We start from the raw sequence: 27,428 nt of genomic DNA, 5'->3' as shown, positions 1-27,428 counted from the left end.
GAGAAAGCATAGGCAGAGGATAAAGCAGCTGGTGTAGCAGTGTTCTGTGGGGATATCCAGGTTTCTGTTAGAGCAAGAAAATCAAAGGAGTAATGGGAAGTTAAAGCAGAGATAAAATCAGCTTTCTTTACCGCAGACTGACAATTCCAGAGCCCACCTACCACTACTGTTTGAGACTTACATAACAGAGGAGGGTAGATGAGGTTATTGGAATTGTGACCTCTGCTTTGTGGATGAGAGCGTCTGCGAGAGTAGGCCTTGAGTACAGAGATGGGTTTAAGGCACATATTTGTAGTCAAACAAGAGTGAGAATTGAGGTATGGTAGAATATATCAAAACAGTACTAGACACTAATGTTAGAGAGAGAGAGAGAGAGAGAGAGAGAGAGAGAGAGAGAGAGAGCTACTAACAAACAAACCGCTACAGACGCTAGCGTCTGTAGCGGATAAGAAGTGATGTTTCATATACAATTTCATGCCTGTATTCTGAGGTGCAGAGGTCATGTGTGTTCCAGCTTCACCCCTTCACACTGTCATATGCACTTACTAGTGATGTCACTGAATACATTACTTGGGTTTAACAGATAAAAGATACAAATACAGATATGAATCGGAAATGCATTAAAACATATAAACTATAAAACATATTTCTACCTAGTCAAACTGGTCCAAAACCTCGCAAAAGTTAGCATATCTCTGCAGCAGTCTCCTAAAAATAGTCAGTTAATAAGATTCAATCATGTCAGTATTATGTTGGAAATGAATACTGATTGAAAACTTTGCTGTGAAAAACAGACTTACAATTCACATTTTTAAGTTCATTCATTCATCCATTCATTCGTTCATTCATTCACTCATTTGATTTAGAGGATATATACCACAGATATATAAATATTGAGTTTTTATCTTTCAGTATTACTTTCATTTCTCTACTATCTTCTTTTATTCTTTTCTCTTATCTTTATATGAAGTAATTAAAAATAAAATTAAAAATTAATTAAACTAATTAAAAATGGTCATTTCAGTCCATTACATTTGACATTCATTTAGTTATCCTTAAAGATCAGTTGTCCATTGTTTTATTGTATTTTTTTGTGCACACAAGGGAGGATACTTTGTTGTCCCACTTTATCATTGGCTTGAAACCAGTAGGATCCTATGTGTGGTCAAAATGGAGTGACGTACATTTCATTAAGTGCTATGCTGGACAGAGCTTCATACATGGCTCCTGCAGGAACACGGTGAGCCAGTCTGCTCTAATTTAATATATTACTTTATACAAAAAATCAGTACACTGGGTTCGAGATTAATTAAATGCACCTAAATAAAGTTAGTTGTACATTGTGGACCAACCTGTCAGCATGTCAAAGAACTTTTAGACCTTATTCCTCCCAAGTCTGGTATGGAAGCTTTATTTTCTCATCTTTCCAGACATTCCATTGTTGGGTACTAAGTTAAGAACTCTCATCACAGCAGTACTGGATCAGTGTCTCTTGGACAGAAGCAGTTTTACAATATCCTACTGCTTTGGTAAGTGGTATAATTAGTAAATCAGAAGGATAAAATATAGAATTTCTATATTGACAATGAAACTATATAAGGGTTGAACCAAAGTGGATTGAATTAAAAGGTCACTTTATTCCTCTAACCTGAATTATGTTGGGCAATCACAAAATGATAGAATATTTATGCAACTACATTTATGATTATGTATATTTTTAAAACATTTATATGCTGTTTCCACAGGATTTGAAACATAGAAAACAGAAATATTGTCTTTTGTACAAACCAAAAAACTCTAAATAGATGCTTTTGCTGTCTGTCATTTCAATCTGACATAGTGTCCTAAGTCTATCTACAGTTTTTCGACTGCATGCATTTATAATTCGGATTATCGCAATCTTTTAAAGTTAGTCTAGCAAACCTATTTATACCAAATACTCAGTTATGGTAAATTGGGAAAATGGGGCATTTAGCCAAGTGTTTAAAAGCTGTTCTACTAATTGGTGTCAACCAGAGGAGGATGTGTTCCCTTTTTTTTCAGCTTGCACCTCCAATGTCTTGAACTGGATTTCTTGACAATTTCTGTTGTTAGAAACAGTTTACCAAAACAATTACAGGTTATTATGAAGATTGTACCATTAAGTACAACTTAAAAGAACAAAACATATAAAGAACTTGCTGTGATAAACAGACTTACACTTAAGTATACTACAAGACTCTTTTCTGTTCTGGCACCAAGGTGGTGGAATGATCTTCCTCTAGGGGTCCAGACAGCTAAGTCGCTGGCTATTTTGGCTAGGAAAACATACTTATTCATGAAACACTTCAACTAGCACTTTCTTACCTGTTTGTTGTATGTGTGTATATATATATATATAAAAAAACATAACTCGAATGTGTGACACAGTCATGGTTCATCAGTCAGTATGTAGCTTATAACCTCTTTCCCTACAAGCTCTGACCTAAGAAATTTAGGTTGTAATTATTCAGTTCAGATATTTGGTGGGGTAGTCGGGTTAATGCAGGTGCACACTTTTGCTCTTATAAAGCCTTCATTTTTCAAGTTGATTTGTTCAAGTTATTTAATTCAACTCTTGCTAAAATGTATCAGAGTATGTTTGTGTTTAAAAGAAAGTTTAATAAGGAGTTGTACAAAGCAAATGAAAAGAATCTGACTGTCCTTGAATCACCTCGAATATGAGCTAGACTCAATTATCAGCTAAGAGGAAAAAATCCTAATGAAGTCTAATGAAATTTTATATCAAAGGTTTATACCAAACTGAGCAACCCACTGCCTTGACGTCACTGTTATCAACGATGAGGATGGCAAAGAAGATGACGGGGGCTTGAGGATGTTTGTTGACCTGTGCGGTGGGTTTTGTATTCTCCTCCCCAACCCAATGCTCACGTGGAAATTGAGGGCTATATTTGGAGAAGTGTGATGTCATAAGTGGTTTGCAGGAGAAACCTATAACAGGCTTAGAAAAAAACAGTGACAGCACCAGTAACTCCTGCTGCAGCTCTCACCTGCACCTAAACTAGAAAAGGTAAGTGTGGTTTTTTTCCTTATTGCTCCACCAGGCTTTTGTAAATGTGGCGTTATTAATTAAAATGCAGGGTTTTATAATCCTGCTACCATGTTATAGAAAATCGGGTACAAAAACAGTTTTCAATATTTTCTTAATATCTTTGCCAACTTTTGGTAATATATGGAAGAAAAAAATAATCAATTGTAAATTAATGCATATTGGACTGTTCTGTTTCATTATTAATTACATATTCTGAATCTGCTACATAGTTATATGCTGCTACTTTTTATTGTTTACAGTGTCATGCAATTTCCACAGTCTCTCATTTTTACACACATGCTTTACACATCCTGATGTTCTGTAGTGTTTGTATCATTCTGTTTGACAACGTTTGTCATATATATATATTGTTTTTACACTACTTGCATTTTATGCAGTCTTTAGTAATTAATTTTGGATGTTTGATAATTATTCTTTAAATATATTATATTATGTACATGAACATGAATACTTCAAAATAGACATGACTGGACTACATCCCTTATTATCGCATTGCACTAGAATTGCTCGGATTCATTCTTAATTAATTTTGGTCTACTATTTAGAATCCTGCCATGTATCATCTAAAACTGCCTGCCCTGCTTCTTCTGCTACTTATGCTGCTGCAGTGTGTGACTATGGCACCAAAAAACAGGTAAGTTAATGGGTATGATGTGCGTTTATTAAAAGTCATAAAGGACAAAAAAAAAAAGAATCTTTAAAGGAAGAATTAAACATGCTTACATTTAAAAGATTTTTCTGTGTAGAATTGTGTTTCAACTGCTAAATAATGCAAAATGGCTTGATGCAATAAATGATAAATCTAATCATGCTCATAATATTATGCATATAAATAATAATAATAATAATAATAAAACATTATGCATGCATTTAAATGCACATGAAGTGTTAGGTATTACATAGTAAATGAATGGCATTTATTAAATATTTTTATATATATTTACGTATCAGCACTGATATATTACTGGTAGTGTCTTTGCATTTTAATAACTTCTGGCTGAAATTTTTTTTTTTTTTCCAAATACACAAATATAGTACTTCTGTAAGTGTCTGCAAGATATAATCTATATCAAAAAGTGCAACAGAAGGGAATTATTATTATTTTTTTATAATTAATTATCCCCCCCCCCCCCTAAAACACAAGCAGTGGAGATAGGTGTGCCTTCCCAGTTATAATCATTTACAATATGTGTTTGTCTTTGTGTATTGTATATTATTTTCATACTATTAACTATTTCATAACTAAAGGAACATAGTTGTTAGAAGGCCTTTGTGAGCCCATTGCCTGTTGTTCGCATGCAGGTTTTCCATCTCCTCCACTGAACAGGGGGATGAATCCCTAGATGAGAAAAGATGGGCGGACTCGGGCTTGCTGATGAACCCTTTCCTCCAACTGGCCGGGTTGCGACCAGAGAGGGGACTCAACACAGCCAATGGGTATTTGAGCTAAATGGTGAAATGCTCTGTATGTGACTGCTGTAGTGATGAAACAGAGAAAGTGATTTTGAGAGTGAATAGATAAGAAGAGATGTTTTTTCTAGCCTTTTTTCATTATATATAAGTTTGATGCAACTCTTCTGGGTGAGAACAATACTATTCTAGCAATTATGCAATTATAAACATCCTTTATCAGTGATAGTTGTATTTTTATCTTGATCCCTGGTAATGATTATAATCAGGAAGGACTATATTTTTATATTATGATTGAGTATTAAGAATGAGTATGAAATTAATTTTAAAATGTATTTAAAATCAGTATTAGTGGTCTTTTAAGCTGTTTGAGCCTCTGGCAAGGTATTGAGATAAAAATGATACTAAAGAATCTTTTTCACTTTGTATCTTTTCAGCCTGCAGCACCACATAGAGAAGAGAAGATGCAACACGGCCACATGTATGACCCAGAGGCTGGCTGACTTCCTCATTCGCTCTAGTAACACCGTTGGTACTGTTTACATCCCCACTAACATAGGCGCGAACACCTATGGCAAGAGAGACATGTTCCATTCACCCCACTGACTGCCTCTTTAATCTCCTCTTGTGTATATGTACAAACAAAGACCCACTGTAACAAAACTGTCCATGATGATGATGGTTATGATGATGATGCTGCTGCTAATGATGACAGCGACTCATTTGAGTGAAATTTTACTTGAGATTTATTTTCCCTGTCTGTGCCTTTTGTTAATGAAATATTCAACAATCATAATACACTCTACTGTTTTGTTTCTTTTGTAATAAAAGAAATTTAAAAGCACAATTTTGAGTGTAACGTTATTATAGGGACATTTTGCGTAGTAAATATGTCATCATAACATTACAAGACACTCATTAAAGTAAATATATATCAGAAAAAAATAAAGATGAATAAAAAAATATTGTTTCTGGCAGTGATTCTAAATATACTTTTTTATATATGGTCACTACCATAAATTAGTCATGTATCAATTTGAAACTTACTATATACAACACATTCTAAATTTGAAGTGTGTTTATGACCAAATACACAACTCAGAGTGAACGATTTATTATAATTTACAGTGAACTACAGTGAAATCTAACACACAAAATAATTTACAATTAAAGCATTTAAAGATGTTGTTTTAGCTTTATTTGTTCGCACTAGAATAAATAAACAGTAAAGAAAACAAAGGTGGTGGAGGTGGTGGTGTGTGTGTGTGTGTGTGTGTGTGTGTGTGTGTGTGTGTGTGTGTGTGTGTGTGTGTGTGTGTGTGTGTGTGTGTGTGTGTGTGTGTGTGTTCACTTAAGTATTGTACAAGTGTTGAACAAAATCTGCAAACATATGATACTTTTGGTCTGTAATTATCTCAAAAAAGTGTTTGCTGCTGTATCATGGCCCTTGAATTTGCCCTTGTTTACATGAATGTGTGGAGAAGTAAACGCTTACCAACACTGTGCCACTTTCTTTATGCTGAAAACATTAGTCATCAATGACCAATTCCCCTCTAATCCTGTTTATCTGATCATACAGTAAACCCTTACTTATAAGACAAAGCCCAAAATAAAACAGGTCTATGAAGAAATGAATTCAGTCTATTACAGAGCTGCTATTAAACAGTACAGTAGAATAAAATGTAATTAGCTTTAAACATGCCAAGCAAAGCTAATACACAATAAGACCCATGCCATCAAATATGGTTCCCTATACAACAACATATGAGTACTTAACAGAAAATACAGAATATATCACACATCGAAATATTTAGTGCAAAACAGGATAGATGGGTTTATATTATCCTGGAATATACATAATAGTAATTACGAGTAATACCGATTTACGTTAAGGTGCACACATGTCACTGGTGCACTGTTGTATTCTTATGGATATTTTCTTTGAAGAATCAAGAGTTTATTGTCATTCCCTTCAACATCAAAATTAAAATAGTGGAGGAGGGCAAGGTGGCTTAGTGGTAGCACGTTCGCCTCACACCTCCAGGGTTGGGGGTTCGATTCCGGCCTCCGCCTTGTGTGTGTGGAGTTTGTATGTTCTCCCCGTGCCTCAGGGGTTCCTCCCCCGGTCCAAAGACATGCATGGTAGGTTGATTGGCATCTCTGGAAAATTGTCCGTAGTGTGTGAATGAGAGTGTGTGTACCCTGCCATCGGTTGGCACTCCGTCCAGGGTGTATCCTGCCTTGTTGCCCAATGATGCCTGATAGGCACAGGCTCCCCGTGACCTGAGAAGTTCAGATAAGCGGTTGAAAATGAATGAATGAATGTTTATTTTGGGATAAATTAATTGCTGGAAATAATAGCTGTATGGTAATTTCTTCTGAACATGATATCGAATGTGATTTGTTCATCCATATCCCCAGTTATAAAAGTTATAACCAAAAAAACACCACAATATGCACCTATTTGTTTAAACAGGGATTTTTAAAATCTACCTTTACTTGAGCTTTATTTTTCTCTGTCTGTGTTTATAGTATAAAATAAATCTTACCTTAAACTTAAATTCAACTGTAAATTCATATTACTTCTCACAGTTACAGCATATCTAATACATCTGCATCTTTCGTCCATTAGTGTCTATTGCCAAAGTAGAACAACTGCTTCATGTAGGAATCGTGCCTGCTGTGCCCATAAAGGACAAAAATAAAACATGCACAGAAAATGGTTGTCATGTGAATGAATCAATCAGTATTGTGGAGCAGGGGCACGGCTCATATAACCACCACCTTACTGGCAGTCATCCAGGCTGAGTCTGAAACTGATGAAAGTTTCTGTCATAAATTTCACAAACCTTCAAGAGTCAAACACAAGATTACCATCTCTTATGCCAAACTACAGATTTAATAACAATGATGAAGACTCTTTCAGTGTCCTGTCTTAGTTGGTCTTCCATTCTTTAAAAATGTCTTCATGTAATAGACGACCTTGTTATGACTCCCTCCAGACTGTTTGTTATAATAATTTATGCATAATTGTGTGTATAATTATTATGGCATAGGTAAACTGACTTCTATTCTGGTGTTACGCTGTTTCTCTTTTAATCCAAGTGTGTCTAACACAGGCATTGTTAGTGACAATGATAAATTAGTGAATAATAGTTAGTGTGTAAAGGTTGGGGATAATTTGGGTGTTGTGACTTGTATATGAGCATTCTCAGAGTCTGATGGGGGTAAAGACTGTTCACGCTTTTCAGGGAAATTAATATGCTCAGGCTACAGATTTATTTGTTTCTTTTACTTATTAGAGAGAGAGAGAGAGAGAGAGAGAGAGAGAGAGAGAGAGAGAGAGAGAGAGAGAGAGAGAGGTAGGTGTGAGGAAGGAAGGAAGGAAGGAAGGTGTGATGTGGCAGGGTGGAGTTAAAGGTTAATTTGACGATCTATTAAAATTTCAGGCTCTCATTTGCATCCCCGTGAGCCCTCACAGCTAGTGTTTAATATAATTTTTTTAATAAACATAAGCATACAAAAGAAATGGCTATATTTACTCACTGTCTATGGTGGCAGGTGATTGTGTTTGCTATTAAACAAAAGGCTGGTAGTTTTTGTCCCCAGGTTGGTTTCCCCTACAGACCTGTGTTTGTGCCATTGTGAGTGCAATGGAGCAAGAACTTAATGCTCATGCTTCTTACTCAACAATACAGCAGTATTTATGACTAATTCAATTTCTATTAAAGTCATTTAAAATGTCTAAATCATAACAAACTTTTTGTATGACCAAATTTTATGTTCAGCTCTTCATTCATTTTTAAATAACAAAAATGTTTGCCTTTGGATCCGAAACACAATTCTGAGTTCATTCTACTTAAATTTTTTTCTTTTCCTGACAAAAATGACCTTACCAAATTTGGGAAATTTGTTGGTAAATGTGATCATTTTACAGTCAACAAAGACAGCTCAACATTTAAAATCTATGCAGTTCATTATAATATAAATACAAAAAGATACAAATATTGCATTTATATTATAATTATATTTTAATATAACCTGATTATTTTATATTGCACTTGACATTAGAATGGAATAAAAAGAAGAGAAGAGAGACTTTGAAACAGTCAAGACTCAACAGAATATTGTGGCAATTATAGATATTTATTGAATTTTTATTATAACCTGTAGTATTTGCTTAAAATATAATAAGATGCTATATTTATATTAATCATTTTATTTTTAAATAACTTCATACTTTATATGCTATATTTTCTGTAAATTCCATTTTTTTTTTCTTTCTCAAAAATCGCGGTTCAATATCAAATTCTTTTTTAGTACCGTATGTCTTTGGAGCCTCGTAGGATGCCGTAGTGCGCTGATGTAAATAGACGGAAGTCGTGAATGTATTGGAAAGCGAAGCGTGATATTTGTGCTCCATTCTAAATGACGTATAAGTTATTTATAAGTAATAACATATATAAATGCACTACTCAGGGTATGAGGTACAGCGCCAACACACTATGTGAGGTTTTATGTGTCCTATAGTGAGCCCTTTAGACTCAGACCTATTGCGCATGCGCTGCGTGGCAGTAAATAAGCGTCTAATTCATCAAACAGCTTTGTTAAAGTAAGTTTTGTAGAAACTGTATAAAGAGAAAAGTAACAAACCGATGGACGACTTGGACAAGAATCTCCACTTTAGAACAGAAAACATAAACGTGTGTGTGTGTGTGTGTGTATTTTTATACGAATATGTGTAGGTGTATTCGAGTGGTATGGCAGGAAGCTACCTGGCAGAGAAACACTTCAGATTTGTGGTCGTAGGTGGAGGAATTTCAGGGGTCACCTGTGCGGAACAGGTAAATTGATCCGCCTTGACTTTATAGTGAGCTGTTGTTTATGCTATGTATTTGTTTGTTTCCATCTAACCATGTCTCATATGTTCTTTGCTCCTCTCCAGCTGGCCTTCCAGTTTCCTAAGGAGGAAGTTGCTCTTCTCACCGCTGCCCCACTGGTAAAGACTGTGACTAATTTAAGACAGGTAGGTCCGTTTTTAAAATCAGTGAAAAATACAGGTGAATAAATATTTCATCCATAAGCAACCAAGACACTCATCACACAGTGCACCAAATATCACCAATGTCAACATTATGGCATTAACGTAATCTTATGTTCATATCAGCATAGGTAACATTCATATTCATATTCATATAACTTTCATATACTGACAGCTCAGGTGACAGTGCAGTGTATTACAGATCACTGCACCTGATGTTCCTGATATTGCATCAGTGTCTGTTGTCAAAATGGTTGTCAGTGTATACCAACGCATGCAATCCTGCATCTCAATAAAAAGTCTATAATCTAATTCTATGTAGCAGGTCCCTCATATTCTCAAGGATCAGATGATTAAAATCAGTACTCTCTCCTCAGAGAGATACTGACTGTGTAATATAAGGATGTAACACATCTTTCTCAAAGGTGTCCAAGACTTTGGAGGACTTTGATGTGGAAGAACAGCCATCCAACATTTTAGAGGCGAAGTATCCTAACTTGAAGGTTATTCATTCAGCAGTGAGAGGTCTCCATGCAAAACAGCATGTGAGTCAAATGATTGTGTGTGTGTTTTTATATTTAATATCTTAAATATCTGGGTTGCTAATAGTACTATTGTAATTATCTTTGTGAGGTGTGTATGTACATGACAGGTGCTCTGGATAGGTACCTCATCTATTATTATTAGTAGTAGTAGTAGTAGTAGTAGTAGTAGTAGTAGTATTTATCCAAAACTCTTCAGCGATGTTAATGATTTTTTGCATGTAGATGCTGCAGACTGAGGATGGACATAACGTCCATTACCAGAAGCTTTGTGTGTGCACTGGTGCCAGACCTAAACTTGTCATCAAGGAGAACCCTCATGTACTGGGCATACGAGACACAGATAGTGCACAGGTACTGACGGGCTGTTGAAATGGACTAATCACTTCCATTTTTACTGACATAGTCTTAGTATCTTTTACACAAATACCTTTATGCACACATACCTGATTGTCTATTATCTTTAACTTATTTTACAGACATTCTGCAACGATAAATAAATTATAAACAGATTAAGAAAATTTTAACAGATGTAAAAGCTCTCAGCATCACACTCCACTATCGCAATTTGCTGATTATTATTTTAACATTTGTTGTATCTGTAAATAAATGGATTTTACAATTACATATTTTAACCTGTAATATTTATCTGCTTTTCTTTTTACAGGATTTTCAGAAGAAGCTTTCCAAAGCTAAGCGCATGCTAGTTGTTGGGAATGGAGGAATTGCATTGGAATTGGTGTAAGTTTCTGTTTACAGATTCCCAAAATGTGTAATGTCAATTTTATTTAAGCTAATGACAGTTTTGTTTGGTTGTACCTATTGTTTAAAAATAGACCAGAGTATGCATAGCATACCATTACAGCTACAAATGTGTTATGCTGTGCTAATTGCATAAAGTATGTAGGTGTGTTTTATATCTGTAATCATTTGCACTAAAGTCACTGTTACAAATCCCAGTGTTTCCCAGTTCTGTTTCTAAATTCTCCCTGCACTGGACCTTTTCAGTCTTCAACTGGACTTTTTTATGTTCTCTGGTTTAACATATCTAGTTTAAATAATCAGTTCATCAGGAAAAACCTTCCAGAGTTAAATTTGTTGTACACTATAAAGGCATAGAAACTCTATGCTCTCTTGTGGTTGAATCTATTACTACACATGCTGTGTTTTTGTGTCTGTAGCTATGAAGTGGAGGGCTGTGAAGTGATCTGGGCCATAAAGGACAAGGCCATAGGGAATACGTTTTTTGATGCTGGAGCTGCTCAATTCCTCATCCCCTCACTGGAGGTGGAGAAGCCTGAGAAAACATTGCAGTGCAGAAGAGCACGATACACCACAGACAAAGCTACAAAACCTAAAGCAGGTACACTAAAACCTAGATTTGATCACACATGAACAATCAGGCTGTGCGTACAGTTGGCGAAATTGAAACCTCAGAGAATGGCTAAAACGTCGTGTGTCTTAATTATTTGTAACTCCTGTTGTTGCAAATGTTTAAACCATACAGTATGTACTATACTAATGTGTGTTCTTTCACAGCAGCTGCAGCAGATCTTGGTAGTGCCTTAGGTCCAGATTGGCACCAAGACATCAGTCTAAGAGGAGCAGAGGAGGTGTGTATGTGTGCAAACTTGTATAGAAATATGCAACCTATATATTTTCTTTATCAAGAACAACTTCCTCTTCCACTCTTTTTTCCCCAGGTATCACACAACGTTCATGTAGAATACGAGTGTGAGATTGAAGCAATCCACTCCCAGGAGGACTTCATGCAAACAATGTTCTATACAAAGAACCGTGATTTAGGTAACATCATTTGAGCATTATATCATATCCAGGTATTCCAGTAAGGTGCAAAAGGGATATAAAACATGAAAATTCACAGTATAGCATGACAGTGAAAATATTTTATTAAAACCTTTGAGCTAAACGACACAGACATTCTAGTAATTGCAGATTGTAGAGTTATTGACAAGTCCTAAAGTACACCAGCTACCTTAAATATTTGAAAACTCTTTTTCCCGTAGGTGTGTGGCCAGTTTATGCACAGTTAACCAATGGGAAGGTCTATGGCTGTGACTTTATAATCAGTGCTACAGGTGTTATCCCAAATAGCGATCCTTTTCTTCAGGGTAATAATGTAAGTACTGAGACACGTTACATACATTTAAATCACCCAGCCCTCCTGTCAGAAAAAGAAGGAAAGAAAGATAGTTGCAACATTTGTTGTCTGTATATAGATATAGAAACTGTGACTCGCAGCTCCCTCTATTTGTCCCCACAGATCTGTGTTTCTTCATAAATATTAAAAATATAAATGTATAAATATATACATACATTTAATATACATTAATATACATATAATATATACATATTATACATATTAAATATAAATAAAAATGTTTGGAAAATTAATTTTCAATTTGTACTTTTTTATTTATTTATTTGTTTATTTGGATGAATACAGTTTGAGCTGGCAAAAGATCATGGCCTGAAAGTTGATGAGTGCATGCGGACATCTGAAGCAGATGTGTATGCAGCTGGAGATGTGTGCAGTGCAGGTTGGGAGCCTAGTCCCCTTTGGCAGCAGGTTTGTTGATTAATTAATTAATTCACCTGCACATTAGTTCATTTGTACATGCACACAGTTACTTTGTGTCGTTATTGCCTGTGTGTGATTCTATACGAAGTGCTCAGTAATTTGGAGGATTGGTACAAAAAATAAAAATATTTGGAACAATATTACTTTTCTAATATCTGAGGCATTACTAATCTGCATGAATACCGATCTTAAATTCTATCATATTCAAATCATACAGTAGGTCCCTGCCATAAAAATGTAAATCATAAGGACTTTACTGTTACATATCAAGTGCTGTTTGGTGGCATTGAGTTTCATGTTCACTGTGGCTGTTGTGCCCCCATGTGGCAGATGCGCTTATGGACTCAGGCACGTCAGATGGGCTTCTATGCCGCACGCTGTATTGCAGCCCATGAGCTGGAGGAGGCCATTGAGCTGGACTTCTGCTTTGAGCTCTTTTCACACATGACCAAGTTTTTCAACTACAAGGTGACTAGTGCTCACATACTATTTTCGCTTTCTCTCTCTCTCTCTCTCTCTCTCTCTCTCTCTCTCTCTCTCTCTCTCTCTCTCTCTCTCTCTCTCTCTCTCTCTCTCTCTCTTTTTCTCTCCCTGTCACAGTACACCTCTCACATAATGTTTTACTTATTCCCTGTTTCTCAGTCATTTTACAGTCCTGGTTTCTGAGTCATTGCTTGTCCATGTGTCTTAGCAAAGTGCCATGTTTGAAATTATTCCATGTCTACCATATTTGCATCAGACATTTTATAGTGTTGTCGAAATTGTCAACGGACAAGTCTAACGCCCTGTAGATAGTTCATCATATTATTATTAGTACTTGTAGTAGACCAGAGTAGAAAGATTTAACACTTTGTTACAGTTTTTAACTAAAGTGTCACAATTTGTAGTGATTTATCAGGTAATCTGTTAATCATACATAAACCATTTTTACTACCTCTTTATTGGCTTCATTGGTTAGGAAGAATTATATGATTTTTGCACAGTGGTACATTGTTGGATTTATTTGTTTTATATCCTACAGGTGGTGCTGCTAGGAAAGTTTAATGCTCAAGGCCTGGGCCTGGATCATGAACTGCTGGTGCGTTGCACTAAAGGCATGGAATATGTGAAGGTGGTGTTGAGTGGAGGCCGTATGGTGGGGGCTGTTCTTATTGGAGAGACTGACCTGGAAGAGACCTTTGAGAATCTCATCCTCAACCAGATGGATTTGTCATCCTATGGGGCAGAGTTGCTTAACCCCAACATTGACATTGAGGACTACTTTGACTGAATAACAATGCTGAGGATCCTGTACATTAGACGTTTTATAATAAATTATAATATATGTAAAATCCTGAATATAAAGTGCAATATCATTTTAATTTGCCTGTATTTGAATTGTTTAAAGCAGTCATATTGTTTCAAAGATTCCTTCTTCAAAGGTAACTTATATTGCCGATATTTCAATCAACTTGGTTTCCAGTGATGGTATTTCCTTCTTGGAAATAGGCTTTGCCCCAAATGGAACAGAGTTGCTCTTTATAAGGTTACTTGCTAATAATATGTAGTAATGGGGTGGGCTTATTTGTGGGACAGGTGAAAACTTGTAGAGATTTCCATGTGAATGGCAATTTGCCTCTGCCTGCATTTGAAGAAGTAGCAAGTAGCATCTTATGAGTAACATGGTGGACCTCAGTATTGAAAATCATTTCTATATGAACTCCTTCATAAATTCACTTGCAAATTACACATTTAGTTAGTTATTATTATTTGTTTAGTTGGTTGAATTCATTGTCCTGGACCTCATTTTGAACATACCTTTCTGATTTTGCAGATTTTACCTGATTAAATCAAATTGGATGTAAATTTCAATTGATGTAAACAATTAAAATAAATGACTAGAGTTGAGCCACTCATCATGCTGTAGTTAAGGTTTATAATCATAACAGACATCTTGGGCATATCCTCTCGTATGCTTTATGTGGACCAGAAGGAGCTAGAGCAGACAGAAAGGGAAGTTTTGATTAAAATATTAAAAAGTTAAAAAGTTAAGTGCAGCGCAATAGGCAATATTCCTACAACAGCTGTGACACAGCAGAAGTGTGGGCCAGGGCAAAAGTAATTAATATTTAACCATTAAAGCTAACCATTGCTGCTATTCAGTCATGATAGCTTCTTATCTAGATCTTTGTGAGTAAGAAATGTATAGTAACTATGCCATAAAAATTGTCTTTAAGTCTACAATATTCACTTATGTATTATTAGTGTCTCCAACACTATTATGTATTCTATTAAACTTTAACAGAAGCTAAATAAAGCTAAATGACAAAAATTTGTTCCTACCTTCTATAGCCCAAAATCAACAGACCAATAATGTCTCTGTCTTCCACAATCATTTTCTCACCCTATTACCCTCCATACTCCAGCACATACTCAGGATATATCTGGTTAGAATCAAAGACAACAAAAATCCTAGGATATAATGTATTGTCAACGCAGCTGTCATGTATATTTTCATTTTGATCACCATCAGGTCTGTAGAAATCCGGACTTCCAAGTGTGGACTTCCCAACAATCACACGTGCGAGGAACATGATACGTGTGTTGTCACCTTGTTGGCTATGAGCTTTACTGTAGCAGTCTGCATAGGCTGCATGTACGGCAAAGTATGTACCTAGAAGAAAATTTATAACTTTTGTAATAATACCCAAATATAGTATGAGGACAACAACATATCAAAACCCAACTAACCTTTTCCCCAAGTGTGACCATTCCGTTTTGAGTTAGACAGCCTGAAGTCAAAATTGTACAAGCAAATATTATGCAAATTGTTTTTGCTTGTGCCGTGGAAGAGCATTCGTTCTTCAATGTCTGACTGACCTTTTATCTTCATCAGCTGGGATTTTTTCCTACAGGAAAAGGATTTAATATACAATAAAGATAATGGCAAAATAGAATACCTGTAAAAAGTTTTGAAATAATAGTTTGAGTAGATATTTTTATTGTTATAATTTTTCTAATCATAATTATATTTAATTTTCACTGTAAATTTAATCGTATCTACAAAGAAGCAGTTTACATTTCGATTTTACGAGAATACAGTAAGTCAACGAGTGCTCGAGCTTTGGCTTTGAAAAAGTGAAGCTGGCTCATGAATCTTACTAAAAAGAAACTTTTTTTTAGTGCAACTCTGAAAGTTTGCGTGTGTGTGTGTGTGTGTGTGTGTGTATACGCGTGTGTACGCATGTGTGTGTGAGAGATCATTATTATTATAAAACTGTGTTTGTGAGTCCTTGTCCTAGACCACTATCCTTCTTGTTTATTAGCTAATGAGTTGAACTTGGTGAATTGCATACAGGCAGTTCATGCTTCGAGTTATAAATTTGTACAAAATAATAAAAAATAAAGAAAGCCTTTTAATCGACAGGTTTGGCACAACTTGACTGATTTTGTACCTACTTGCAATACAGCTCCCAGAGGTCAACATTCTGTATTCTGTAGATAAACTTCAGGGGTTCCTTGAGTAGGCCAATGTCTCGCACGTATCTCTCCACTTCCTCAAACTCACTTGATTGCCTGTTCACAGTAAAAGCCTGGAAAAGAAGGGGAGACATTATTTGATGAATGACTTTTACAAAATGAATTAAAGTGTACAAAGTCGTTCTTTAGTGTGTATCTAACTTTGTGGCAACAATTTTGGGGCTAAAACCACAAATGAACGTGATGGTCTGGTCTCCACAAATGTTTCGTCATATCGTCCACGTTACTCAGTATATCCCATACAACACTGCATCAGAACCCAGTAATCTGATGTCACTGCTCAATGAGCATGATTTCCACTGAAATGCATCGCATTGCCAACCCTCCATTACTTTTAACATTCCAAAATCTGCACCCTACTACACACTAGTTGTATATTTTTATCAGTTAAATCATGAATTTTATCTGTCATGTCTGTAAAGCAATGAAATGTGAATGTTAAAGTAAGGGAAACCCACTCAACGATGCTTGAGGCACATTACCCACAAACCTACACTACTTGGCTAGACAACGATGAGTAGATTATTCACAGTAGATTATAAAAAATGAGTTAATATTTTTTACTTTCAGGTTTTCAAGGACTTAGTGTTTGTTCTTTAGAAATAAGTGTTTGTGTGTCTGATTAAAAGTATAGTAATTAATAATAATTCAGTTTAAATACTGCATACAAAATTGTATCGATATTGAAATTGACTGACACTTGTTGAGCTTCATGAGCATTATAATTTTATTTAATTTTTACATTTTTCACATTTTTTTTTAAATCATTAATCCAACCATAAAGTTGTGTGTAAATGTTTGCACAATCCCAACATACCTACACATTTCTGTTGATTGGGAAAATTTTTTTAAATGTTATGTTTCTTTGTTCTCATGTACACATGTTGATGAATGCCAATCACCAAGAAATTACAGTTTACTGTATTTGCAATTGCCCACAAAACTCCATAAAAGACAAAGCTCCATTAAGTTACTTTTACTTAGATCTATGTCAATAAAATATACATTATTTAACAGCCTATCACCTGGAAGGCCAAAATCTGGAGCAAAATTCTGGACTATTTAAATTAAATGTGGAGTAATTTACATGATTTAAATCTGAAGATTCATGTTAATTTTCTTATGCATACATTTTCACTCACATAAGAAGGATATGAATGTTTTTTTTTTCCCAAAACTACAGGATTTTCATAAATACAAAATGTATTTTGTAAATGCTCTTATAAATGAAGTACAGACAAATCATGATATGACGTAACAAACTCTAAAAATGTCTAGTTTGCTTTTCCATTACAGGAAGCTGTACCTGATAAGGTACTTTAGGATCCATTTCCTCCCAGTGCGCAGGTACAGATGGAGGCTTGTCTGCACATTTGCATCTGTTTGAAATACAGGAAATACAGGATTTTCACTTTCATTTCTTGAAAAGTTAACAACAAATCAGATGGTGTAGGTAAGCGAAAAATAGTAGTAAATACACAGACCTGATCATACGCTCAGTGAATATAGACCGCTTTAGTTTTTGCTTCTGCCCTGTCCTTAGGTTGATCTTCAGTCTCTCTGTATTTTGAAATTTGTATTTATTAATTTAGATTATTTTCATTGTCTATTGGTCCATATATGGTCCATATTGTATTACAGATATTATTGCTATAGGAATTTTTAAATAATAGCCTGTGAAATGACATTACCAATAAAATCAATTCTGAAGTTGCTTCCTGCTGTGCTGATATTAATATTTCCATATGGGTTGTTAAAGTAAAGCCTTTCCAAATCTGAGCTGCTGATTGGGTTTATTGGATCATCCTGTAAAGGAAAACTTGCTTTAGGAAAGCAGGTAGGAAAGAGTTTTTGAATAGTAAAAAAATGAGACTATACCTCAGTTCTGTGCCAAATGCCACACTCCGCTTCATAGTGCCAGGAATATCCAGAAGTGTCCATATGTTCAGTGTCATCATACCCTACCTTCCAACCACCATACATGATGGCAATTAAATAGAAGATTCCTTGTTGATGCAGTTGGACCAACTTAACATGACCTATGTAAAAACCAAAGGAACAAACAGACACTCCTTCTGAAGGGAGGGAACATTTATTGAAGCGTCACCTGTGTGTTTTCCAGCCCAAACTGTGTCATTGTAATAGAGGTTATTGTTTCCCTTAACAACTTCACTTTTCTAGATATACACAAATTTTTACAACCAGAGTTCATAGTCTGCAGCTTCTATCTATCTATCTATCTATCTATCTATCTATCTATCTATCTATCTATCTATCTATCTATCTATCTATCTATCTATCTCTCTCTCTCTCTCTCTCTCTCTCTCTCTCTCTCTCTCTATATATATATATATATATATATATATATATATATATATATATATATATATATATACATGCATATATATATATATATATATATATATATATATATATATATATATATATATATATATATATATATATATATATATACATGCATACACATAAATAAGACCTCTCTACTATACAAATATGTACACTTATCTCCAGAATTATTGGCAGCTATTTTATAGAGAAAAATGCTCGTATAAAAGCTATTTAACTTCATCAAAAATCACTCATGTTCTTATACATAGATTTTTTTTGTGGCAAAATTATTGACACCCCTAAACATCATTACTGTTACAAACACAAGTTTATTGTAAGGGACATGCCCTTACAATTTGATGGATCAAGAATGTTGTTATAAAAAAGATAAACAAGATGTGCCATGTTTGTAGACTCTTACCCAAAATGTGAGTGATGTAATAGCAAAGTGTTTCACAGAAAGAAAACTCATGCACATTATTAATTATTCATTTAATTTGCACGTGTAGGATAGGTGCCAATAATTCTGTAGTTGACTATGCAGACTATACAATTTATACTGTTTTTAGACACCATGCTGTTTTGTGTTATGTAATATCAGTGTAAACACATTCAAGAAGCTCTTCAGGTACACTATCACAGGTTTTCTATAGTGTTCACTTAGCAAATAGTCTTCCTTATTCAGAGTGATTGCCAAGTAAGGCTGAAGACATATCACCAAACAGAACCAAGCAGATGAGGGTTCAAGGACTTGCTTTCTGGTAGTGCTAGGATTTAAATGCACAACCTTCTAGTCAACAGCATAAAACCGTAACTACTGAGTTACCAAAAGCTCAGAGCTAGTCATTTGACTTTTGATTGAAGTCATTATTAAAGCAGAAAAGGTGAGTGGTGCTAAAGGAGAGTGTTGGGAAACAATTCTGGTCAACTGGACTCTTTACTGCAGTGTTTTACTACATTTCATGTAACGTGTTTCTCTGCTCTAATACACATGACTCAGCTCAACAGACCAACATGTTTTTCATGCAGTTAAATCTGATGGGAAACACTAAAATGTGCAATACATGATGATTTTAGTAGCAAAATTGGGAAACACATCTGCAGACCTTCATTCCATTTACGCTGGTACAGGTTGGAAGAGTGGACTTAAACATTAATGTATTAGATGAGCCAGTGAGAAATAAATCTGAAATGATTCCAGATTTGAACTGACACCTCATCGCATCCTGCTGTTCTCCCAATCCTAACCTCAGTTATGTAATTCAATTATTTATTTAGTGTTTTGGTCAGTGCTTTCATAACAATTTCCTTTGCTTGAAAGGTGCCTTTGCTTTCTGTCAGTTTCATTACTTTACAGAAACATCTGTCAATGCTTTTTGATTTAGCTGACATTAGATAAGTACAATATATGACCAAAAGTTTAGCTACACCTGGCCATCACACTCTCATGTGCTTGCTGGATATAAAACTTCAGATTTAGAAGTATCTTGCTGTTATAATCACCTCTACATTTTCAGGAAGGCTCTCCTGGATCGTGGCTGTGGGAATTTGCCCATACATCCACAAAAGCATTATTGAGATCAGGCACTGATGTGAGGTCAGAAACTCTCGTGCAGAAACAGAGCTGGGCCTCTTGGTTCAAGTGAAGGGAAACTAATGCAGTGTAAACAACTGCATGCTTCCACAGACTGTATGGGTGCGATGGTCAATGTGTCAACAAACTTTGGCCATATAGCGTAGAAAGTGTACACAGTTAACATCACTGAAATATATTAGAGATGCAATGGGAAAAGTGGGGTAAAAAAAATCTAAAATTGAATAGATGCATTGTTTGTTTGCTCTCCTGTGCTGATCAGAACAAACATCAACAGTGAAAAAAGTCAACCATTTCATGGTTTTATGATGTACATTGAACAGGCAATTTGTAAAAGCACTATAGTGAAAATGTACTGTGGTATCCTTTTTTTAATGCTCACTGAGAAACATTAATGTGTCTTTAATGAAATATGTGCAGAATTGCATGGTATGAGGTAGAATTATGGTGAGGTAGGTAAAAAAAAAAAAAAAATGACGAAATTATATGGAAAAAAGAGTTGCACAATAATCATTTATATAATGGTCACAATTTTGGCATCTAAAACAGCTATTTGACTGCACTCTAATGTGATATGTATATTAATTAAATACTTATAATCTAGAACTAATAAAATATTAAATAAATAAGCAAACGACAAACAAATAAATAATTTGGACAAATCCAGAATTCAGCCACAGTGAGATCTGCTAGGTTTTCCCAGACCATCAAATAGTAAAGTGCATACAGTATGTACTAATATAATATAATATAACATAAAATATAATAGTATAATATAATATAATATAATATAATATAATAGCCAAATGTATGAGGGCACTATAATTATATACACTGTATTGCCAAAATTATGTTGACACCTAACAATCAGACCCATATGTGACTGCTGAAAATCCCAACTCAGAATTTGTTCCCCATTTGCTGTTATCATAAACTTCACTCTTCTGGTCAGGCTTCACACTATATTCTGAAATGTGACTGTGGGGATTTGTGCCCTTTTAGTCACATGAGCTTTAGTGAGGTTCAAGTATTAATGTCCGGTGAGGGATCCTGGTATCTAATTGCCATTAGAGTTCATCCTAAGCACTAAGGTTTTTCCCTATTACTGTAACTTTGGCAAATCATGTCTTCATGTGCACAGGAAATCTTATTGTACCAGTTATAGCACCAGTTTGAGGAAGGACCACATATAGGTGTGATGGTCAGGTATCCACATACTTATAGTGACCATTCTGATCTCAGTATTGAGCAAAATAACTGCAATGATCTTTTAAGCCATTATTGTGCAGCCCTAATAAGAGCATGGATAGAATATGATTTACATGTCAAAGTTGGACAAGTGGAGGCATACAGTACAGTACAGTCTGCTTATGTCCCTGCTCAGACATCTACTCAATGTACATAAGCGTATTTTCATTGGGCACCACAGAGCATTTCTGTCAATCTGAATAAGTGTCTGTCGAATGTGGTAAATGTAAATGCGTCCTGAGAGGCGCAACAGAAAAGTGTGTGCCCTGTCATTTGGGACCATGGGTTCTAATCCCAAACAATCATCCATGCTTGCCATGCTTGCTGAGTGGGAGGGATGGCATAACCTTTCTTCTTGTCAATCACAGAGACTCTAGCCAATCCCGGGCAGCTATGAGGTCATGTCTGCAGATGAGGGATGACGATGCTTTCCTCCGAGTGTGTTATGCCGCTCTGAGACACAGCATAAGCAGCATTAACACGAGGAGGCTTTCTTGAATGAAGCACATTTGCCTCACAGGTATAGGCTGGTAGCTGATGAGATAGGTGATAGGTGAGAGTTATCTAATGGAATCCACCCAAAAAAATTCATATATAACTATTCTGAATAAGGGATAAATGTGCTTGACTCTAGCCTCCGGAACTGGAGCTGGGACACCCTAGTATGCATTTGAAGCCCACGTTTCCTGTCTTATGCAAGTCGTGTTCATCATGTACACACTTCAGCTTTGGCACTGACACAGACATGTCATGGCTCTTCATACTAGGGCTTTGCTGTTTTCTTTAAAGCAACCATTCCTGTTTCTTCATTAAAAGTCCAAATTGTCCTCTGCCTCTTCATCAGTAGAATTCGATAAGGTACTCAGGATAGATCTGATTGCTGTCAAATATTACAAAGATCTTCGGGTTGACCATATCGTCCACACAACTGTCAAAGAAGTTGGCGATGCTCAGGTCTTTGGAGGGCGGGCGACAGAAGTGTGGGTGACCTACTGTGTATTCCCCTACTAACACCCGTGCCAGGAACATGCACTTATATGGTGGGTCAGTCTGGAATATAGGCGGTGCCAGGCCATGTCTCTGCAGCGTGAAGTTATGTTTGCTGGTGCAGTGGCAGAACTTGCTGGAGTACTTGGCATCACGAGCAAAATAGCTTCCTGAGGAGAAAGAGAGAACACAAAGATAAACATAACACTCATCTAATGCTGAAAATACTCCTGCCCAAAACAGTAATTCAAAGTTAATTAAACCATAAATTAATCCTTCGGAAAGTGCTCAGGTCTATGTTTTTTTTTTGTTTTTTTTTACATATATACATATAAATGCATGGAAATAAAATCTGAAATTCAAAACCCTGAAATTAAACCCTGAAATTAAACTTCATCGGGGGAAAGGGAGGCTGGAGTAAAAAAAATCACCAAAGTAGCAATCAAAAAATTTGGTGAGGCAACGAGTTTTTAAACAGGCTTGATGCAGTTATCAGAAGCAATTAGAAAAGACTTATCTTTTCGTATATTTTCGCTCACCTAAAAATCGGATGGTTTAGCTCAAATCCTAAACTCCAATGTCATATCCTTCTTTTGATCTTACACCCAAACGTGTATAGCATATACGTTTATGATGCACAACACAAACAAATTAATTGGCTTTGCCATTCTGGTAGTTTCAGATGGACTCTATCTCTTTTTTCTCTGTATATTCATATTTGTTTTCCTGAACAAAAACAGGAAATAATTTACCTTTCCCATAGACGTCACCATGACTTCCTGTAAGTCGCCAGTCAAAGTTGTATGTACAAATAGCCTGGATGTTACTGTGACCTGTCCCATGAAAGAGCATCCTCTCATCGATGTCTATAATACGTTTTATCTTTCTCAGCTGGGCCTTTTTCCTTTGACAGAAAAAAACCAAAAATAGCAAAAACTTTAATGTGCCCTCTTAAAACAATATTGTCAAAAATAATTCAAATATTTACACTCATTATTTACAATTTATACTACAGCACTGTAGAATTGTTGATTCTGACTGTTGATTAAATTTCCATAACAGCACAGCTCAGAGAGTATGCAACGCTGCAAGCTTTCTGTGAGATTAATTTGACATTTTTGAAAGGAGCCTCCAGTCTTATTAAACAGAACTGTACGTAACACACAAAAGTGCTTCCTTTGAAATTTCCAGATTACCTTCCCTGGACAGACAGCTTTGAGGTTTCTTGATAGCTTGCTGGATTTTTTTTAGCAAGAAAAAAGAGAAAAGAATCTGGTGAGACATTTTTATATATCGTTTACTGTTGTAAGTTCTTTATATATACAATCGTATGCAAAAGTTTAGGAACCCCTGACAATTTCCATTTATAAATATTTGGATCAGCAATTTCATTTTGATCTAACAAATAACTGAAGGACACAGTAATATTTCAGTAGTGAAATGAGAGTTATTGGATTAACAGAAAATGCGCAATATGCATCAAAACAAATTAGACAAGTGCATAAATTTGGGCACCCCAACAGAAAAACACACATCAATATTTAGTAGAGCCTCCTTTAGCAGAAATAACAGCCTCTAGACGCTTCCTATAGCCTGTAATGTGTCTGGATTCTAGATTAATGTACTTTGGACCATTCCTCCTTACAAAACATCTCCAGTTCAATTAGGTTTGATGGTTGCCGAGCATGGAAAGCCCGCTTCAATCACCCCACAGATGTTCAAAAATATTGCCATGCTTGCAGGTCTGGGGACTGGGATGGCCATTCCAGAACATTGTACTTGTTCCTCTGCAAAAATGCCCGAGTAGATTTTGAGCAGTGTTTTGGGTCGTTGTCTTAAATATCCAGCCCCGGGGTAACTTCAACTTTGTGACTGATTCCTCAACATTATTCTCAAGAATCTGCTGATATTGAGTGGAATCCATGCGACCCTCAAATTTAACCAGATTCCCAGTACCGGCACTGGCCACACAGCATGATGGAACCTCCACTAAATTTTACTGTGGGTAGCAAGTGTTTTTGTTATGCTGTGTTTTTTTGCCACCATGCAGAACGCCCCTTGTTATGACCCAATAACTCAATCTTTGTTTCATCACTCCACAGATATTTATAAATGAAAATCATGGAAATTGTCGGGGTTCCTAAACTTTTGCATACGACTGTATATATATATAATATTGCCAGATTGCTGTAAATAAAGATGGCTCCATCAAACCACCCAACCACTTATCTTACCTCATTGCATTTTATTCCATTGTCCATTGACTTAATGCCAATATATTTACTATATTTGCTAATGTTTCATTATTGTACTTCTTAACAGGTGCTATCTGACGATGCTGTTATGAGGACCATTCTACAGCCATTATCTCTCCGGGTGAGTATCATGTAACATATAATATGTAAAAAAGGAAGAAATGTGCTGAAAGCATTGACATAAAAGACCAGAGGTGTACACCTGCAGAAAAACTCCCACAGGTCCAGGTTCTGTATCCTCTGAATGGATTTTATAGGTTGAGACATGGTCCTCTCATACAGCCTGGCCACCTCTTTGTATTCAAATGTGTCTCTGCATAGAGGGATGAGCTATTGGACAGAGACACAAGGTGGATATTAAGAAAAGAATGCAATTCTTTCTAGGTGTGCTATGCTCTTGCTCAGTGGAATGTTACCACATTTTATAGAGATGTTATAATACCTGATATGGCTCATCTGTGTTAACTCTCTCCCAGTGACAAGGGACTGGCAGAGCCAGGTTATCACAGATAAATCTGAGCACAAATAAATAAAACCATCAATGTCAATGCACTGACTGCATGTTGAGAACAACAAATTTTAGATAGATAGATAGATAGATAGATAGATAGATAGATAGATAGATAGATAGATAGATAGATAAACAATGAATGAAAGAAAGAAACTTCTGCCTATGTTTTGCATACATGATTTACCTAAATCCAGTGGCAGAATGTAGAGCCCTTTTTATTGGTCTCTGTTTTCCAGTCGTGACATTGATTTGCTTCATAACTGCAAATAAAAGGCATATGAGACATGTCAGATCTCCTTCATTATCTGCAGGAGATTTCAGATTGCTGTGTTAAGAATGCACTTTGGAATGCCACCTGAAAAATCTAATCTGTAGCTATATTTAGGTGTATAGAAATCCATGGACCCATGCTGATTCCTGTTGTAGTTTGCTTCAATCTGTTCGCTGGTCACCGAACATCCTGCACTGGGATCAATCTACAGGGAACAGGGAGTGCAGCTGTCAAACAAAGGATATGCAAGTGTTTCGTTTATAAACCAGCATCAACCAGTGTATCCTGTATATCTCCCGGCCACCTAGGTTTTGTAAATCCTCTGTAGTAACATGTCTACTAAAGTTCAGCACGAACCGACGACTTCGATTATGTGTTCGAGCAAGAAACCGTGATGCTGTCCAGACACACAATAACTACAATCAAGCTCCCTTACAGACACCTACCTCAAACATATGCCACACTCCACATTCAGCCAAGTAAAACCAATGCCAGTTAGGCTCAGATGTATCCATCTCCTCCTCGCAGGATTCCTCATCATTGTTTTTGGGACACAGTTGCTGAACATGCTGAACACACTTGTCAGTTACGGAGCAATGCATCTGTGCCAAAAGACAAACATCAGACATCTGGATTTACTAGCAAACAGCTGGATTTAAATGTCCTGTTGTTTTAATATGTATATATCCAGTATATAACAGCATCACCTAGCATCTTTAACAATGGGGTCTAAACATAGGATGTTAGATACTACATACATGGATGAGATACACTATTCTATATGATACACTATATATATATAAATAAATAGAATCGCTGATCCAACTTTACACCGATTGTTATTTTGTCTGGCTACATGTATATATATATATATATTTATTGTATTTGTGTTTGTTATTGATTCCATTGTTATGACCTGACCACCAATGTACACACATTTACCTTTATTTAAATGCAATAATATCCAAATTCTCTCATCATTATTTAGGTTCGGTTTCTGTTTCCCCAGAAGCTCAGTTGTTATTGTTTTTTTAAACTTCCGCATACGTCACCCGTTGACGCAAGGCACTACCACAAGGAGGGGTGGAGGGGGGCGTGTCAGAGTCCACGCGCTGAATTTCAAGCTCGAGATTGTAGTAAATTTTGAGCTGGAAGCGAAAAATAATCCGTTTACACACTGATGTACGAACGTGATATAAAATAACACAGATTGGTGACATGTATGATCTATTTTACACTACATAAATAGCTCATTTGTGCAACCCGTACTTACATATTTCCAAATGAACATTTGAAGGGTAGGGGGACATTTATTGTAGCATAGTGTGCAACAATTCATTTATTCATTCATGCTAGAAGTTTTTGACATATTGTGCAATCTTTGAAGGAAACACCCTGGATGGTCTGGCAGTTAAAATCTGTTACAAATGGCCACTAGAGGGCCTTAAAACATAATGCTATATATATATATTTTTTTTTTTCAAAACTCATTATATTAAGAAATCACAGCTGGTTAAAGACTATGATATGGGTGGTAATAAAGCATTGAAGCAATATTTGGGACATTCAAGATTAACTGGTTGAAAACATATCTATCACAACCAGATTCTATGTGGTTTCACATACCTAGAAATCTATTTAAACAAGTAGGAGGGCTTGATTTTCTTTTGCATTGTGATTTTGAGGTGACCAAAATTTCTGTTAAGTTGTCAAAATTCCACAAACAAGTTCTTCAATATTGGAAAATTATATTTTCCCATAAATTTTCTCCTCATGGATCCACCTTCTGGAACAATAGGGTCATTATAATCAATAGGAAATCACTGTTCAGGCATGATTGGTATGAAAAGGGAATTGTTTTTGTGAATGATATTATAGATGACAAGGGTATCCTTTTAGATTACAAAGCCTTCCTAGACAAATATAATTTGAATTGTACAAATAGAAAATACAATATGATCTGTAAAGCAATACCTGCACCGTTATTACAGTTAATTCAAAACACATT

General features: G+C 35.7%; 4 protein-coding genes across 5 annotated transcripts; 2 read left to right on the top strand and 2 right to left on the bottom strand.

Moving 5' to 3' along the window:
- The first annotated feature begins 2,710 nt into the window (after window positions 1-2,710).
- LOC113655862 (calcitonin gene-related peptide 1) lies at window positions 2,711-5,283 on the top strand. Its single transcript, XM_027166693.2, has 4 exons — window positions 2,711-3,049; window positions 3,637-3,725; window positions 4,394-4,528; window positions 4,939-5,283. Exons 2-4 carry the CDS (start codon window positions 3,646-3,648, stop codon window positions 5,105-5,107), a joined length of 384 nt encoding a protein of 127 aa, XP_027022494.1. The 5' UTR covers window positions 2,711-3,049; window positions 3,637-3,645; the 3' UTR covers window positions 5,108-5,283.
- A 3,554-nt stretch (window positions 5,284-8,837) lies between these two features.
- pyroxd1 (pyridine nucleotide-disulphide oxidoreductase domain 1) lies at window positions 8,838-14,584 on the top strand. 2 transcript variants are annotated; one of them, XM_027166703.2, is made up of 13 exons: window positions 8,838-9,113; window positions 9,247-9,345; window positions 9,447-9,527; window positions 9,968-10,087; window positions 10,310-10,438; window positions 10,752-10,825; window positions 11,266-11,447; window positions 11,627-11,697; window positions 11,788-11,890; window positions 12,112-12,224; window positions 12,552-12,674; window positions 13,017-13,154; window positions 13,708-14,584. In XM_027166703.2, exons 2-13 carry the CDS (start codon window positions 9,262-9,264, stop codon window positions 13,954-13,956), a joined length of 1,467 nt encoding a protein of 488 aa, XP_027022504.1. In that variant the 5' UTR covers window positions 8,838-9,113; window positions 9,247-9,261; the 3' UTR covers window positions 13,957-14,584. The 2 variants fall into 2 exon arrangements, with proteins under 2 accessions (XP_027022504.1, XP_027022503.1); XM_027166702.2 differs by having other exon boundaries at window positions 11,624-11,697.
- Window positions 14,585-14,818: 234 nt separating this feature from the next.
- On the bottom strand, window positions 14,819-18,496 carry LOC113655873 (protein mono-ADP-ribosyltransferase PARP11-like). Its single transcript, XM_027166705.2, has 7 exons — window positions 18,084-18,496; window positions 17,897-18,011; window positions 17,690-17,765; window positions 17,512-17,584; window positions 16,125-16,258; window positions 15,417-15,574; window positions 14,819-15,339 (listed from the first exon to the last, which is right to left on the bottom strand). The coding sequence occupies exons 1-7, from the start codon at window positions 18,186-18,188 to the stop codon at window positions 15,074-15,076; spliced, it is 927 nt and encodes a 308-aa protein (XP_027022506.1). The 5' UTR covers window positions 18,189-18,496; the 3' UTR covers window positions 14,819-15,073.
- Window positions 18,497-19,029: 533 nt separating this feature from the next.
- On the bottom strand, window positions 19,030-26,498 carry LOC113655864 (protein mono-ADP-ribosyltransferase PARP11). Its single transcript, XM_027166695.2, has 8 exons — window positions 26,363-26,498; window positions 25,867-26,022; window positions 25,505-25,625; window positions 25,334-25,409; window positions 25,081-25,153; window positions 24,841-24,968; window positions 23,136-23,287; window positions 19,030-22,553 (listed from the first exon to the last, which is right to left on the bottom strand). The coding sequence occupies exons 2-8, from the start codon at window positions 26,020-26,022 to the stop codon at window positions 22,237-22,239; spliced, it is 1,023 nt and encodes a 340-aa protein (XP_027022496.1). The 5' UTR covers window positions 26,363-26,498; the 3' UTR covers window positions 19,030-22,236.
- Window positions 26,499-27,428: the final 930 nt, after the last annotated feature.

Source organism: Tachysurus fulvidraco, chromosome 19, assembly GCF_022655615.1.
Source record: "Tachysurus fulvidraco isolate hzauxx_2018 chromosome 19, HZAU_PFXX_2.0, whole genome shotgun sequence".
In the NCBI taxonomy this organism is placed as follows: domain Eukaryota; kingdom Metazoa; phylum Chordata; class Actinopteri; order Siluriformes; family Bagridae; genus Tachysurus; species Tachysurus fulvidraco.
The sequence above is the reverse complement of the archived record's forward strand: the minus strand, read 5'-3'. Positions and strand labels throughout refer to the sequence as shown.

What these genes read in the sequence shown, in the direction of transcription:
- LOC113655864 (XM_027166695.2), bottom strand. Translation starts at nt 26,022, where the DNA reads ATGCATTGCTCCGTAACTGACAAGTGTGTTCAGCATGTTCAGCAACTG. An exon ending in GAGTGTGGCATATGTTTGAG is followed by an intron (nt 25,626 to 25,866) that starts GTAGGTGTCTGT and finishes TGTTCCCTGTAG; the next exon opens with ATTGATCCCAGTGCAGGATG. An exon ending in CTACAGATTAGATTTTTCAG is followed by an intron (nt 25,410 to 25,504) that starts GTGGCATTCCAA and finishes TTTTATTTGCAG; the next exon opens with TTATGAAGCAAATCAATGTC.
- pyroxd1 (XM_027166702.2), top strand. Translation starts at nt 9,262, where the DNA reads ATGGCAGGAAGCTACCTGGCAGAGAAACACTTCAGATTTGTGGTCGTA. An exon ending in GAGACACAGATAGTGCACAG is followed by an intron (nt 10,439 to 10,751) that starts GTACTGACGGGC and finishes TTCTTTTTACAG; the next exon opens with GATTTTCAGAAGAAGCTTTC. An exon ending in AGCTACAAAACCTAAAGCAG is followed by an intron (nt 11,448 to 11,623) that starts GTACACTAAAAC and finishes GTTCTTTCACAG; the next exon opens with CAGCTGCAGCAGATCTTGGT.
- LOC113655873 (XM_027166705.2), bottom strand. Translation starts at nt 18,188, where the DNA reads ATGTATGGTGGTTGGAAGGTAGGGTATGATGACACTGAACATATGGAC. An exon ending in ATCCTAAAGTACCTTATCAG is followed by an intron (nt 16,259 to 17,511) that starts GTACAGCTTCCT and finishes CTTCTTTTCCAG; the next exon opens with GCTTTTACTGTGAACAGGCA. An exon ending in TGGTCACACTTGGGGAAAAG is followed by an intron (nt 15,340 to 15,416) that starts GTTAGTTGGGTT and finishes ATTTTCTTCTAG; the next exon opens with GTACATACTTTGCCGTACAT.
- LOC113655862 (XM_027166693.2), top strand. Translation starts at nt 3,646, where the DNA reads ATGTATCATCTAAAACTGCCTGCCCTGCTTCTTCTGCTACTTATGCTG. An exon ending in ACTATGGCACCAAAAAACAG is followed by an intron (nt 3,726 to 4,393) that starts GTAAGTTAATGG and finishes GTTCGCATGCAG; the next exon opens with GTTTTCCATCTCCTCCACTG. An exon ending in GGACTCAACACAGCCAATGG is followed by an intron (nt 4,529 to 4,938) that starts GTATTTGAGCTA and finishes GTATCTTTTCAG; the next exon opens with CCTGCAGCACCACATAGAGA.